Genomic DNA, 11947 nt, shown 5'->3' with positions numbered 1-11947 from the left:
ATTGACGTGATTTAACCGTGACCTTACAAATAAAAAAGAATGTGAAAGGCAAGTAACAGGAGGGCAGACAATTTGTCTATGTAATCCACAACCTTCTCTTCTGCTTCCAATTCCTGTCCCTTCATAACAATATACCAACACGTGTTCCACTCGTCCAAGTCACTGTCAAAATCTCTGCTTCCCAATTCCTTCTTCCTCTCAAATATTTACACTTCCTAACCCACCCCAAAACCACACGCCTTTCTCACTCTACACCCCAAAGTTTCAGACTTTCTTGAGAGAGACAGGCAAAGAGAGAATCAAACAATCGAAGAAATGGCTGATCAGGAACGAGGACCACCAGAAAAACCCAGACCCAACAATTACAGTTATAACTCCAACCAGTACTACGTGGGAACATCCGAAGCCCAATGGACGTCGTGGCTGATTCCGATGTTTGTGGTGGCCAATATTGTTGTCTTCATCGTCGCCATGATCATCAACAACTGCCCAAAACACAATCTTGGTTTCGATGGAAAGTGCGTGGCTAAGTTTCTTGGTCGGCTTTCGTTCCAGCCTCTCAAGGAGAACCCTCTGTTTGGTCCCTCTTCTAAGACGTGAGCTCTCTCTGACTTTACCCACCGCTCAATTTCGTGATTTTTATTTGTTTTATTTGTTGGTTTTGTGATTCTACTGCTTCACCTGATTTGGGGTTCTGGTTTTGTGGAATTTGTTTACGATACCACCTGTGGATTTTTGGGCTAATTTTACGGTTTCTTAGTTGGATGTGTATAGATTTATTAGAATTTTACTGTTTTTTCAAGGTCTTTGATATCGAAATATCTGTTGATATATTCGTAAACTGGACTGCCAATATGTTAGTAAGCAATTCTTGGTGCTGAAATTTCTCTTTTATTTCCTAGTTTTTTTCTTTTAAATTTGTTCAAATCGTGCTATGTGGATACTCATTTGTTCTTTGTTGTTGCAGTTGTTTTTAAATTTTGATTCTAATTCGTATTGATGGGAATTGGGACTGGTTCTAATTCTATGATGTTCCTAGTTATTTGGTTCATACATTGGTGGGACTATTCAACTTCTTCATTCTTTGTTATTTGGTTGTGTTTGGTTTGCTTGGAACCGAAAAGTTGCTGATTAATCCAACAAGGTTATGTCAGGACAATATTTCCTTCAGGACTTGGAAGAATGACCCCTTTTTCTGGTCAAAAAGTGATGACCTTTTGGGTGATTCCAACATTGGATTTTGACTCATTGGAAGTAAAGAGTTTGGAAATGTTAATCCTGTCGTGTCATAGTTAAAGGACCGGAGAGTTTATCTGCTTCTTAATTTATAAGTTTCTTTTGTGCTTGTGATAATTTAATGGAAGTGGTTTTCTGGTGTTTCTCGATGGGCAAGTACTTTTTCTTTCTTCCTATTCGATTTGCATTATCTGAGTCATAATTCCTGCTTTTGCAGATTGAAAAAATTGGGAGCTCTTGAATGGTTCAAGGTTGTACATGGGCATCAAGGATGGAGACTTTTCACATGTATGTGGTTGCACGCCGGTGTCATCCATTTGCTTGTAAACATGCTGAGCTTGATCTTTATTGGCATCCGTCTTGAACAGCAATTTGGATTCGGTATGCTAGTTCTCTTCCTACGTCGTCAAATATGTGAATTATAGAAAATCAAATATATATGTTCTCTTCTATGTTGATAATTGTTTAGATATTCTAAGCCTTGTTGGTTTCTTACAAATGTATTTCTTTTTACATCTTTTCATGATGTTTTTGTTTCGTTCTGACCTCAATTATATGTTTGAATGATCTGGCAGTACGTGTGGGGATAATCTACCTGTTGTCAGGATTTGGTGGAAGCATATTATTTGCCCTTTTCATTCAGAGTAATAATATTTCTGTTGGAGCTTCTGGCGCTTTGTTTGGACTTCTCGGAGCTATGTTATCAGAGCTTATCACTAACTGGAGCATATACACCAATAAGGTTTGTCCTCAAATTTTCATTTCTATCAAGTGAAGTTGGTATTCTGTTAATGGTTTTGACGCATGTATTTGTGTCATGGCTTCGTGCTAAAATTTGAATGTTTTGTGTCATTGACAAATTCTCTTCTCTTGCTTGTCCAGGCTGCGGCTCTATTAACGCTCATAGTCATTATCGCCATTAACTTAGCAGTTGGAATTCTTCCTCATGTTGGCAACTTCGCCCACATTGGAGGATTCTTGACCGGGTTTCTCCTTGGCTTTATTTTTCTACTTCGTCCCCAGTTTGGATGGATAGAGTCTCGGAATCTTCCAGCCAACACTCGTGTCAAATCTAAGCACAAGGGTTACCAATATGTTCTTGTGGTGGTTGCCTCTGCCTTACTGATTGCCGGGTACGCTTGTTGCCGGATTGTCTAATCATTGTTTGAATTTTGCATACAATTCAACTTCCTTGTATTGGAGGAGTTTCAGTTTACACATTTGCATACACAAGGCGTCATTTGAGATGATTAATTTTCATTTTCTTGTTAAACGCAGATTAACTACAGGATTGGTGTTTCTGTTCAAAGGAGAGAACTTAAACAAGCACTGCGGCTGGTGCCATTACCTAAGCTGTGTGCCAACGTCAAAATGGAGATGCTGGAACTGAGGCGAGGAGTCTCGTCCACTTTGTCTCCAACTCCATCTCATTTCCTATTGTTTTCTTTGTATGATATGTTTTTCTTTCTTTCAATGGGAGCTTAGTCACTGATGTACATGGCGTAGAACGACAGATGAGATATTCTAGCTTGCTTTGGAACATGGAGATAGTAATGTATATATGATACAGATTATGGACGATGTATACATGAGATTTGTTTTTACAGAGTGGATTTTCTCCTCCCAGTGACTGGTGTGGATGATGGAGGTACGGTCTTCTACAAAATAGGAGAGGAATTTCTCCGAAAGGAAAATATTGGAAATAGTCATTCTTACTTCCCTCTCAATCACATGCCAATCGCGCCATACCAATCACAGTTTGACACGTTACAAATAAAATGTTTGATTCTATAAAATGTCTGCATATGTCAAAATGGAGGATTCTATAAAGTGTATGCATGTGTCAAAATGGAGGATTAAGGAATTGCTTCCAGCAAGGAACTATTTCTTTCCAAAAGGTAAGCAGAAGGTAAGTCAGGTAACGTAAAGAAGTTAGTAGGAGACGGCCTGAAAACTTCTGAAGATCAGTAGGTGACAAATGGGTAAAACTGCGAAAGCTGGCCACATCATGGAATGCATGAAGTTACAAGGGTAAAAACATCCTCACTTGATAGAACTTGTTAGTGCTTCACCCGTATTTGCCCAAATTTGAATCACCTTTTTGTAGTTTAGATCAGAATATGGCTCTAATAATAAAGAATATAAATAAGTCTGTTTTAGAGAGGCCTGAACAAGATAGTTCATTGTAAATTCATGGCCAAACTTGCAAAAATTCATCCGTTTGTAACACGATTTTGATTTCGTTGTCACAATTTTGATAGTGAGAGATTGAAGAATAGATGTGCTTTTAATGTTTAATTTGAACTTTAATATCAAATTCAATATAAATTATTGGTCGTCAGGTTTCTGAAAGAACGAAAATTTTATACTAAAAAAAATTGTTTGGGCCTAACTACTAGGTTTGAGCTGAGGATAGATAACTCAGGTTGAGAGATTGTGGTTCCCGGCCCAATGGTGATTTCTCAGGCCATGGTTCAGCCTAGAAGGACATAATTCTTCCGAGTCCTAGCTGAGGAATGGCTCTTAAAGGATCAGATCTAGGCGTGGCTCGGTCGAGTCCTATTGGAGTTGAAATTGCTAAGGATCATGATAGGTTTTTATAAGATTCAAATTATTCCAAGAATTAAAACATGTGATTGATCTAAAAATAAGTGAATCGAACACATAAGATGACTAAGTCCATAGTCCTAGTTCAAGTCCAAAAGCCAAGGCTTGCTAGAGTTGGAGTTTCAACAGGAGAAGGGTATGATGAGATAATGTCAAGAATATCTAAATGTGTGCTGAAGAGTCATATTCCTATTGAGACTCTACTTCGGCAAACTTGGTCAGCACAAAATTCACTCCTATAAATACAAGGTGCTCTACATCAGAAAAGGACCTTCAACTCAACGTTCAGCATAAAACCTCGCTCTACGCGAATCTTTCTCTTATCCTTGAGAAAAATACTAACCCCAACCCTTCATCAACACATCTTGGATTAACAGCACTAGAGTCAAAGATCAAGTGACTTATGAGCATCTTTAGTTTGGAGTAACAACATTACTTTTATCCAAGTCTCAGCTGGTGAAAAGTTTCTAGCACTTTTGCCTAAAGAGGTCATCTCATTAGCTTCTCGGTGAAGTGAGGTGTTATCAGGTTACTCAATGTTCGGTATAGTGAAAGTCGAACCAGTTATTGAACTTTGCAGTGATCTAGCAATTTTGCCTCCAGGTTCTAGAACATAAGGTCGACACGTGTTCCTTCCTCGGCCGTGATCGCTCGAATACATAAGTTAGCAACGCATTCGACGCTATCACCACATCTATTTTACTTGCTTGATTGAGCTTGGTCACAAGTTAACATGCCCATATTCACAATAAAGACGTAGTTAGCTTATTAATTGCTATGCCTGCTCATCACGTAGGTTCTTTAGTTGTTAGTAGCAACAAAAGCATACACACACATGTTTGCTAAACAAAGAAAAAAAAAGTAGAATACAATGTAAAAGAAAGAAAAAAATATCAAGAAAAAGAGGGTGTGGATGCAAATTTCTGCCTTTCTTTGATTGACGAATATGCACCAGCAAAATAATAACACTGAAGATTAAGGCTAAAAGCCTCACACACCAATTTTCTAAAAATCGGCTTAGGCGCTACACGGTGGCCAACAGCTGTGATTAACCTATAGTCGGAAGAAAAATCAGCAAAGAGATTAGGTGGGCGCCAAGGCTACCTAGGTGGTGCTTGGGCGGCTTAAGTGGGCGACTAGGTGGCCTAGCGGTGGTCTGAGTGTTTTAGAAATTTTTTTTTTTTTTTTTGCATAGCAGCTGGTTCTGCATTTTAGACAACTTTCTATCGAAGAAGACGAGAGGAAGAAGAAAGAGAAATGAGTTTCTCTTTCTTCCCATTCCAACCCATGTGATAGACAAGACACAAGTCCCCTTAACCTTTTTGTTTAATTATTTTTTCAATTGATTCCAATTAATTGGAATTGGGAAATGCAGCTAACATAGACATATATTAAATATCCCTGTGGTGCGCCCCCACCTCCCTTTTATGTGCACATTATTCCACTTAATAAAATGCTTTCAACACACTACAAGTTTCCAACAAGATCCTCTCCGGATCCTTTTGGTGAGGATCCAGGAGATCCATAAATCATGTTCGTTCATCGTACATCGTGCGATCAGTTTTTATCAAGCACTGTTTATGTTTATTTTTAAATAAAAATATTTAAAATAATTTTTAACCACACGATATACAATGAATGAACACGATTCACGGATCCCCGAGATCCTCACAAAGAGGATCCGGCGAGGATCCAGACTTTACAAATTTACACTACAGATTTGGCTTTTCTTTTAACTTCACTATATATTTATAACCTTTGAAGATATTAAGCAAGTACTACAAACTTATAATCCTTTAAACTTTCATCTCATATTATCAAATTCACCAAAATATTAAAGATATAAAATAATTTACTTAAATCCGTTTTGTCCACCTAGGTCCCCTCCTAAGCGCTATGCCCCAGCCTACTGCCCGACTAGGGCTTATCGTTTTTTAGAACCTTGTCACGTGCCCACGATGAATTGGGGGAGGGGGCATTTGGCTGAAGAACCTCTGATGCCAAAGTTAGAATTCTAGAAAGAATGTGTTTAGAAGTTTGTGGGTAGCAAAATCCTCCTGAATTTTGGAGATAAATGGAGTATTTATAGGTTAAAAGAAGAAAGTGGGCCGATCCTCTAGGGTTTAGGGGTGGCCGACCCTAGGGTGGATTTTGGGTGGAATATTCCAAGATATTTGTGTATATAAATATCTTGGAGTAATTAGGTAAATATTCTAAATAAAAAGAATTAGGACAACTTACTTGAAGGAGGTATTCTCTGATTAGAAATGTATTTATGATAAGAATAAGGGATTATTCTATCATAAATAGCTTTGACTTTTCCTACGGGCAGGGGTGCCTTGAGCAGTCGTTGATCTCTGTTTACTTTACCTTAGCTGCATGTGGTGAATGAGGCTGCACCCTACTCATTTAATAGGGGCAATATTGTATTTCTTGGAAAATAATCCACGTGTTAGCTCCATGATTTTTGGGATTATTTTTGGCTCCATAAAGGGCCCTATACCTGCTAGGCAGCCCGCAGGAAAGGGCAGGAGGTGTAGGAATCCAAAGCTGCAATGGAGTTTGTGTCCCAATTTGATGTAGATTCCCTCTTTAATTTGAAATTTAAATTCTTCTAGGAAAAGGAATGTAATTGCCACGAAAACCTATTTAAGTCTGCGTTAAACAGGGGGTTAAATAAATTTGGAGTGAAATTAAAATCCCGCAAGAAAGAGAGAAAGCCAGAGGATATTTGTTCCCCCTAGCAATCTTCTTCACTTGCCCGTGCAAAGAATTGTGTTCAATTGCTTTTCTTATTCTCTAAGGTAAGAAAAACTTAATTTTCTCCTTCTTCTTCATTTTTTAGAGCCTCGGGGCTTGAATTTTTGGCTCGACAAGGGTTGTAGATGTGGCAAAAAGTGGCTAGAATGCCACGATTTATGTTAGAGAAGCAGCATACGGTTGCTACTGGGTAGTCGGCTCGGTGGGGAACTGATGGTTGGTGTGGCTCGGCTCGGCTAGCTGGGGCTAGGTGCACACGAACTTAGGCGCTAGTCCTGGGCTGCTCGAGATGGGCCATTAGGCATGGGCTCGTGTGGCTGAAAGAGAGAGAGAGGAGGTTTAGGCTGACTGGGCTGCTAGGCTCGGGCTCGTGCAATAATGGAGATTGCGAGGGTGAGAGGGAGGCATGGGGGTGCCAGCCCCCTCCATTTGAATTGAGCCAGAGGGCCATTAGGTCGTGAGGAGAGATAAGACGAGATGCCTTCTACTGGGCAAAGATATGGTGTCTGGTGTGCTGGGTCCGTGGGGCAACCAGCTAGGTTGCGGCCTAGCTCACTGCTTTATGCAATTTTTTTGTTTCTTCTTTGTGCAGCCTTCTGATAATTTTTCCTTACGCCATTGTAATATTTTGAAACATGTCTTCATCAAGCCATAAGAATGATGAATTTATTCCGCCGTTATATCGCCAGGGCGGATCTGCAAGTAAGCTAGGCTACTTCAGGGCTACTCATGTCAAGGTAGGTTTCGATGAGCAGTTCAAAGACATCTTAGAGATGTTTAAGCACACAATTATGTCTAAGGTTCGCATAAAGTGGGCCAAAGATGGTAGCAGTTGTGAACCGTGTGGGTTTAGGAAAGTTATCATGTTTCATCCCTACTACATCTTGTTGGGGTTCACCTTTCTCATACCTTAATTCTTCCAAGAAGTGATATGCTCTAAGAAGTGTGCTCCTGCTCACTGCTATCCGAATGTGGTTTGTGCAATGGTGGGGTTCCATAACTTGAGCAGGTTCTTTGACTTGGACTTGATTGCCAGTGAGCTTTGGTTCTTCTTTGACATAGCTCACATCAATGGTGTTGGTCAACTGAGGACCCGCTATAGGCTCTTCGATCACTTAAGCAAAGGGGATCATGATTAGGCCAGGGAGACCTTAGAGATCAGTATTGAGTGAGAATCCGACTCCTTGCCTGGGCTGCGCATTCTGACTGCGTTGTTGATGGTAAGTAAGCTGCTTATTTCCTAAGCTTCTTTTTACTTTCGTTGAGCTGCATCTTGATTTATCCTCATCTGTTTATGTAGATTCGGAATTTGGTTAAACTCCCAAAACTTCTCCAAACATGAAAAAGGTACACATCGCTTTAGGGATCCTTGTTAAATATTACGAATGACGTTAGCAAGTCAATCCTCTTCGTAGAGAGAAAAGTGGGATGCCCCCGCATAAGGAGATTAGGAGGATTAAGGGTAAGGTGTTTGCTCGTTCGATTGCCATTGTGGAACCTATTGCTAGTGGAGGTGGGAGAAAGAGATCTTGATCGCCTACTCGAAAGTCGGCGATGGAGAAAAAGTTGAAGATTTTCTCTGCTGCTCGCGAGGGTTCGTCCTCTCTTTCTCTCTCTCTCTCTCTCTCAAAATCCATTAATTCTTCTCTCGTGCTCTTGATTGATTATTGTACCATCTTTAACAAACATTACCAATGCCTTTTTGTCATTTCAGTATATATGCAAGTGGCCATTTATCACAGTGATGAAAATAAGTTATGCTCTTGCATAACAGCGTGGGTTCGAACCTCGTTAGTGGCTAATCTAACATCTAATCTAACAAAATCTATCGTTTGACAAAAAAAATGTATATACTTTGTGAAAAGGTTGTTTTCAGAAATCCTTTTTTATGTTTTGGCAAAGTATCAGTTTGGTCTTCTAGAAGGCTCGTGATTGACTTGACTTTTTCCAAGGGGAATAAAGAGGCTGTTAGATATGAGCCTATGAAGCATGCTGCTCTGAGGGTTGCAAGAATAGTTGCTGATAGGATTACGCAGCAGATGAGTTCTACCGTGCTCTTTGTGCCTGTGTTTATTCCAAGACAACCTTCTATGCCTACGTCCGATCTGATTTCGGAGGTGCGTACAATGGCAAAGAGCAAAGATGACGATTCAACTGCCAATTGGTGCCAAGGCTGGCTCATCCTATTGAGAGGGAAGCGTTCGCCTACATGAGTAGTCGTGTTCAGCCTACCAACCCAACCTTAAGGGAGTTTTCTAAGATCTATGCGCTGCTGAAGCCTAATCTTTTTAAAAGGATCTAATGTCTCTGCCTTCATTGCTTAGCAGCTTGAGACAGCTTGCCAAGAGATCAGTGGCTTGAAGGCTTAGCTTGATGTAATCCAGGGGAAGTATGGTGTTGCAGAGAAGGAGATTGAAGTCTAAGCGGCTAGTGCAAGACCTTCAGCGTGCTATTTCAAAATTTTGGTCTGCCTGTGATGTTAAGGACGTAGAGCTGCTCGCCATGCATAATGACATTGTTCAACTCAAAAAGGCCGTCAGTAAACTTGAGTCCAAGGAACTAGAGTTGTAAGGATTGTTGTCTGCCGGAAGGAACCTGAAGAAGAAACTAGATAAGTTGCAAAATGCTCGTACTGACTTGACCGAGGAGAATAAATAGCTAAAGAGCAAGAAGTCAAGTCTTGAGATTGTCCTTGCCCAAGGTCAAGCTGACTTCTACAAGCTTGGCTATATAGATAATTTCCTTCGCTTGTCGTCTGACTCGCCTTATCTGATAAGCACCTCGAGTTTTTTGCTATTTCTTCCAAGGATCTGTTTAAGTTTTCATTTGAGAGAACCAATGGTGAAGTAGCTGAGGATCAGGCTGCCTAAGTAGGTGCGGCCGAAGGTGGTGCCGCCCAAGCAGGGATGGCTTGGGATAGTGTTGCTCAAGATGGGGCAGCTGTAGATGAAGTGCGGTAGGTTGATGTTATTAGAAGCGAAGCGGCTGCTGAAAATATCCAAGTTGTTGAAGAGTAATCTTTTTAGATAAACTTTAGGATTTACTGTCTTTTCCTTTCTTGCTTTGCTTTTTTCGTTGCATGAAGTTTGTTGGCCTTTGTGCCAGTTTACCAATTTGCTAGAAATTAATAAACTATTTTCCTTCGCCTTGCTTCATCTTTGTCTCTTTGCCTTGTTTCAAGCTTTAGCCATAGAATGAACAATTGAGAAGGCTGCTTTGAACAAAGCAGTCAAACCCATCTTTATTGCTTTAGGCGCCAACTTCAGGTTGTCAGGTACGAATCTTCGTTTGCCGAATGACCTTTGTAGTTGCATGTTTCATATCAATGGTCCACTAGATCTTTAAGCACAAGGTCATTAGTGAAGCGTGCTACATTTTAATAAGCAGACGGGCTTACATGTCCTATGTGACTGGCGATCTAGGCTTAGAACCTTTGTGAAACCCTTAACCAGAAAGCCAATAGTCAAGCACCTTACTTACAGAAACAGGCAAATCTGCGTGACTGCTCGGTTATTAGCTTCGATCTTCTAAGGCGTTGAACTGCTGAGCTTTATCTCAAGTTATTTCCCCCCATTGGTTGCTTAGCTGGTCGTCATTTCTTCGATCATTTGAGCTAGATAGCCTGCATCATAACATACTAAAGATTGTTGGGACACGAAATTTACTTCCCTTTCGCATCAAAAGTGCGTGGTTCTATGTAATTTCGTGTGTAGTGGTTCGAAAGAACGTTTTGCCCTTTATGTAACCAATTTCGTAGGCTGCGTAGCAAGTAGCATAACACTTTAGGAATCAGTGTGAACCCAAAGGATTGTTCTGTGCTAGGCAATGCATATGCGCATTAACCTATTAACCTTTCACAAGATTGTGCGGTTGTATAGGTTTATGCGGTTAATTGCTCGAAAGGTGTACTGTAGGTAGTCTTTCAGAAATCATAGGTTGCTCGGTGAATTTGTAGTAACTTTAGGTTCCTAGGGATCTTCCAGAAATCGTAGGCTGCTCGTTAAATTGGCAGCGGCTTTAGGTTTCCAAGGATACGTAAAGATCACTAGTTGGTCACATACAAGATGCTCAGCTTCTTACGCTAGCTAGTCACATCAAGGATGCTCAACCACGTGAACCCCATGCGTGTAGCCGAAGCTAGAATTCTATATCCTTGCAGAGATCACCTATATATTGCACCATGGATGCTCATTTGTGAATGTTAGCTGATCACATTGCGGATGCTCAAAAGGGATGTCCCCCTAACAAGTAGAGGGAATACTATTTCGTATTACGAAGATCGCTAGTTGGTCACATACAAGATGCTCAGTCGGCGATTGCCAGCAGTTGATCACATCAAAGATGCTTAATCTGCGGTCCTTCTTCGTGGGCAGCCGTCCAAAGGATGAGCTGCATTGCATGCCTTCTCCATCTCTACAACTCAGGTTTCTGCTGATCAAGCCAAAGGCCTAAAATCCTTCAATCTAGCTAAGCCTTGAAAAAGACCATTGTGGCTACTTCTAGGGATGCCGTCATAGGCCATTGAGCTTTAGTTACACCAAGGTAGCCTGACTCACCCACATTTGGATATTCGGAGTGCGTAGTTTACCCTCTCCCAAGGGGAGAACATAGTTAGTCCTTAAGGGGCGCAATTCCTGTGGTAGGTCCTTGATTGGGTGTGATTTCCAATGAGAGCAAGAGTAGACAATTGTTGCAGATACATAATCAAGCCAAGTGAAGAATAACTTCACACATCTTTATTGAAAAATGAAAGGAAGAATATCGAACTTAGATGAAAGGTAGAAACTGCGTGATAACTGGATAGTCCTCAGCTTGTGAGGTAGTGCTTGTCGAGTTACTTGAGTATTCGAGCCTTATTTCGTTTGAGCGGAGCTCAGGGAGAAGTGGGAGGTTATGCGTAGTACCTCCGCAAGTTGTATGCATTTCACTACTTGTCGATCTCTTTGTCGTTCATGGTGGTGATGGTATAGCTACCCTTTCTACCTGCTTTGCTGACCTTGTATAGACATTCCTATATAGGATTCACCTTTTTAGAGCCTTCTCTTTGGGCAGCAATGAATGCTTTTCTTAGGACTAGACCTATAGGCTGAAATTGCTAAATCTATGCCCTTTTGTTATAGCTGGAGAGAAATTGCTGCTGGTAGGCTGTAATGTAGATGATAACCTTCTCACGTTCCTTATTTGCTAGATCCAGATTTGTGGCCATTCCATTTTTGTTCTACTCCAAAATTGGTAGTATAGTGCTGATGCTTAGCATGATGACATTGGGAGGGATGATTTCTTCTAAACCAAATGCCAATGAGAAAGCAGTTTCACCAGTTGTTTATCGGTTGGTTGTATGATA

General features: G+C 40.7%; 1 protein-coding gene across 1 annotated transcript; it reads left to right on the top strand.

Annotated features, from left to right (window-relative positions):
• The first annotated feature begins 205 nt into the window (after positions 1-205).
• Positions 206-2862, top strand: LOC103958483 (RHOMBOID-like protein 2). Its single transcript, XM_009370744.3, has 5 exons — positions 206-596; positions 1454-1617; positions 1812-1978; positions 2119-2369; positions 2515-2862. The coding sequence occupies exons 1-5, from the start codon at positions 316-318 to the stop codon at positions 2624-2626; spliced, it is 975 nt and encodes a 324-aa protein (XP_009369019.2). The 5' UTR covers positions 206-315; the 3' UTR covers positions 2627-2862.
• The last annotated feature ends 9085 nt before the right edge of the window (positions 2863-11947 follow it).

The sequence above is a fragment of a genome, unplaced genomic scaffold, assembly GCF_019419815.1.
Source record: "Pyrus x bretschneideri cultivar Hongxiangsu unplaced genomic scaffold, Pyrus_bretschneideri_v1 Contig3, whole genome shotgun sequence".
NCBI classification, from domain to species: Eukaryota; Viridiplantae; Streptophyta; class Magnoliopsida; order Rosales; family Rosaceae; genus Pyrus; species Pyrus x bretschneideri.
Note: the sequence above shows the minus strand (reverse complement) of the source record. Positions and strands in the feature narration are given on the sequence as shown.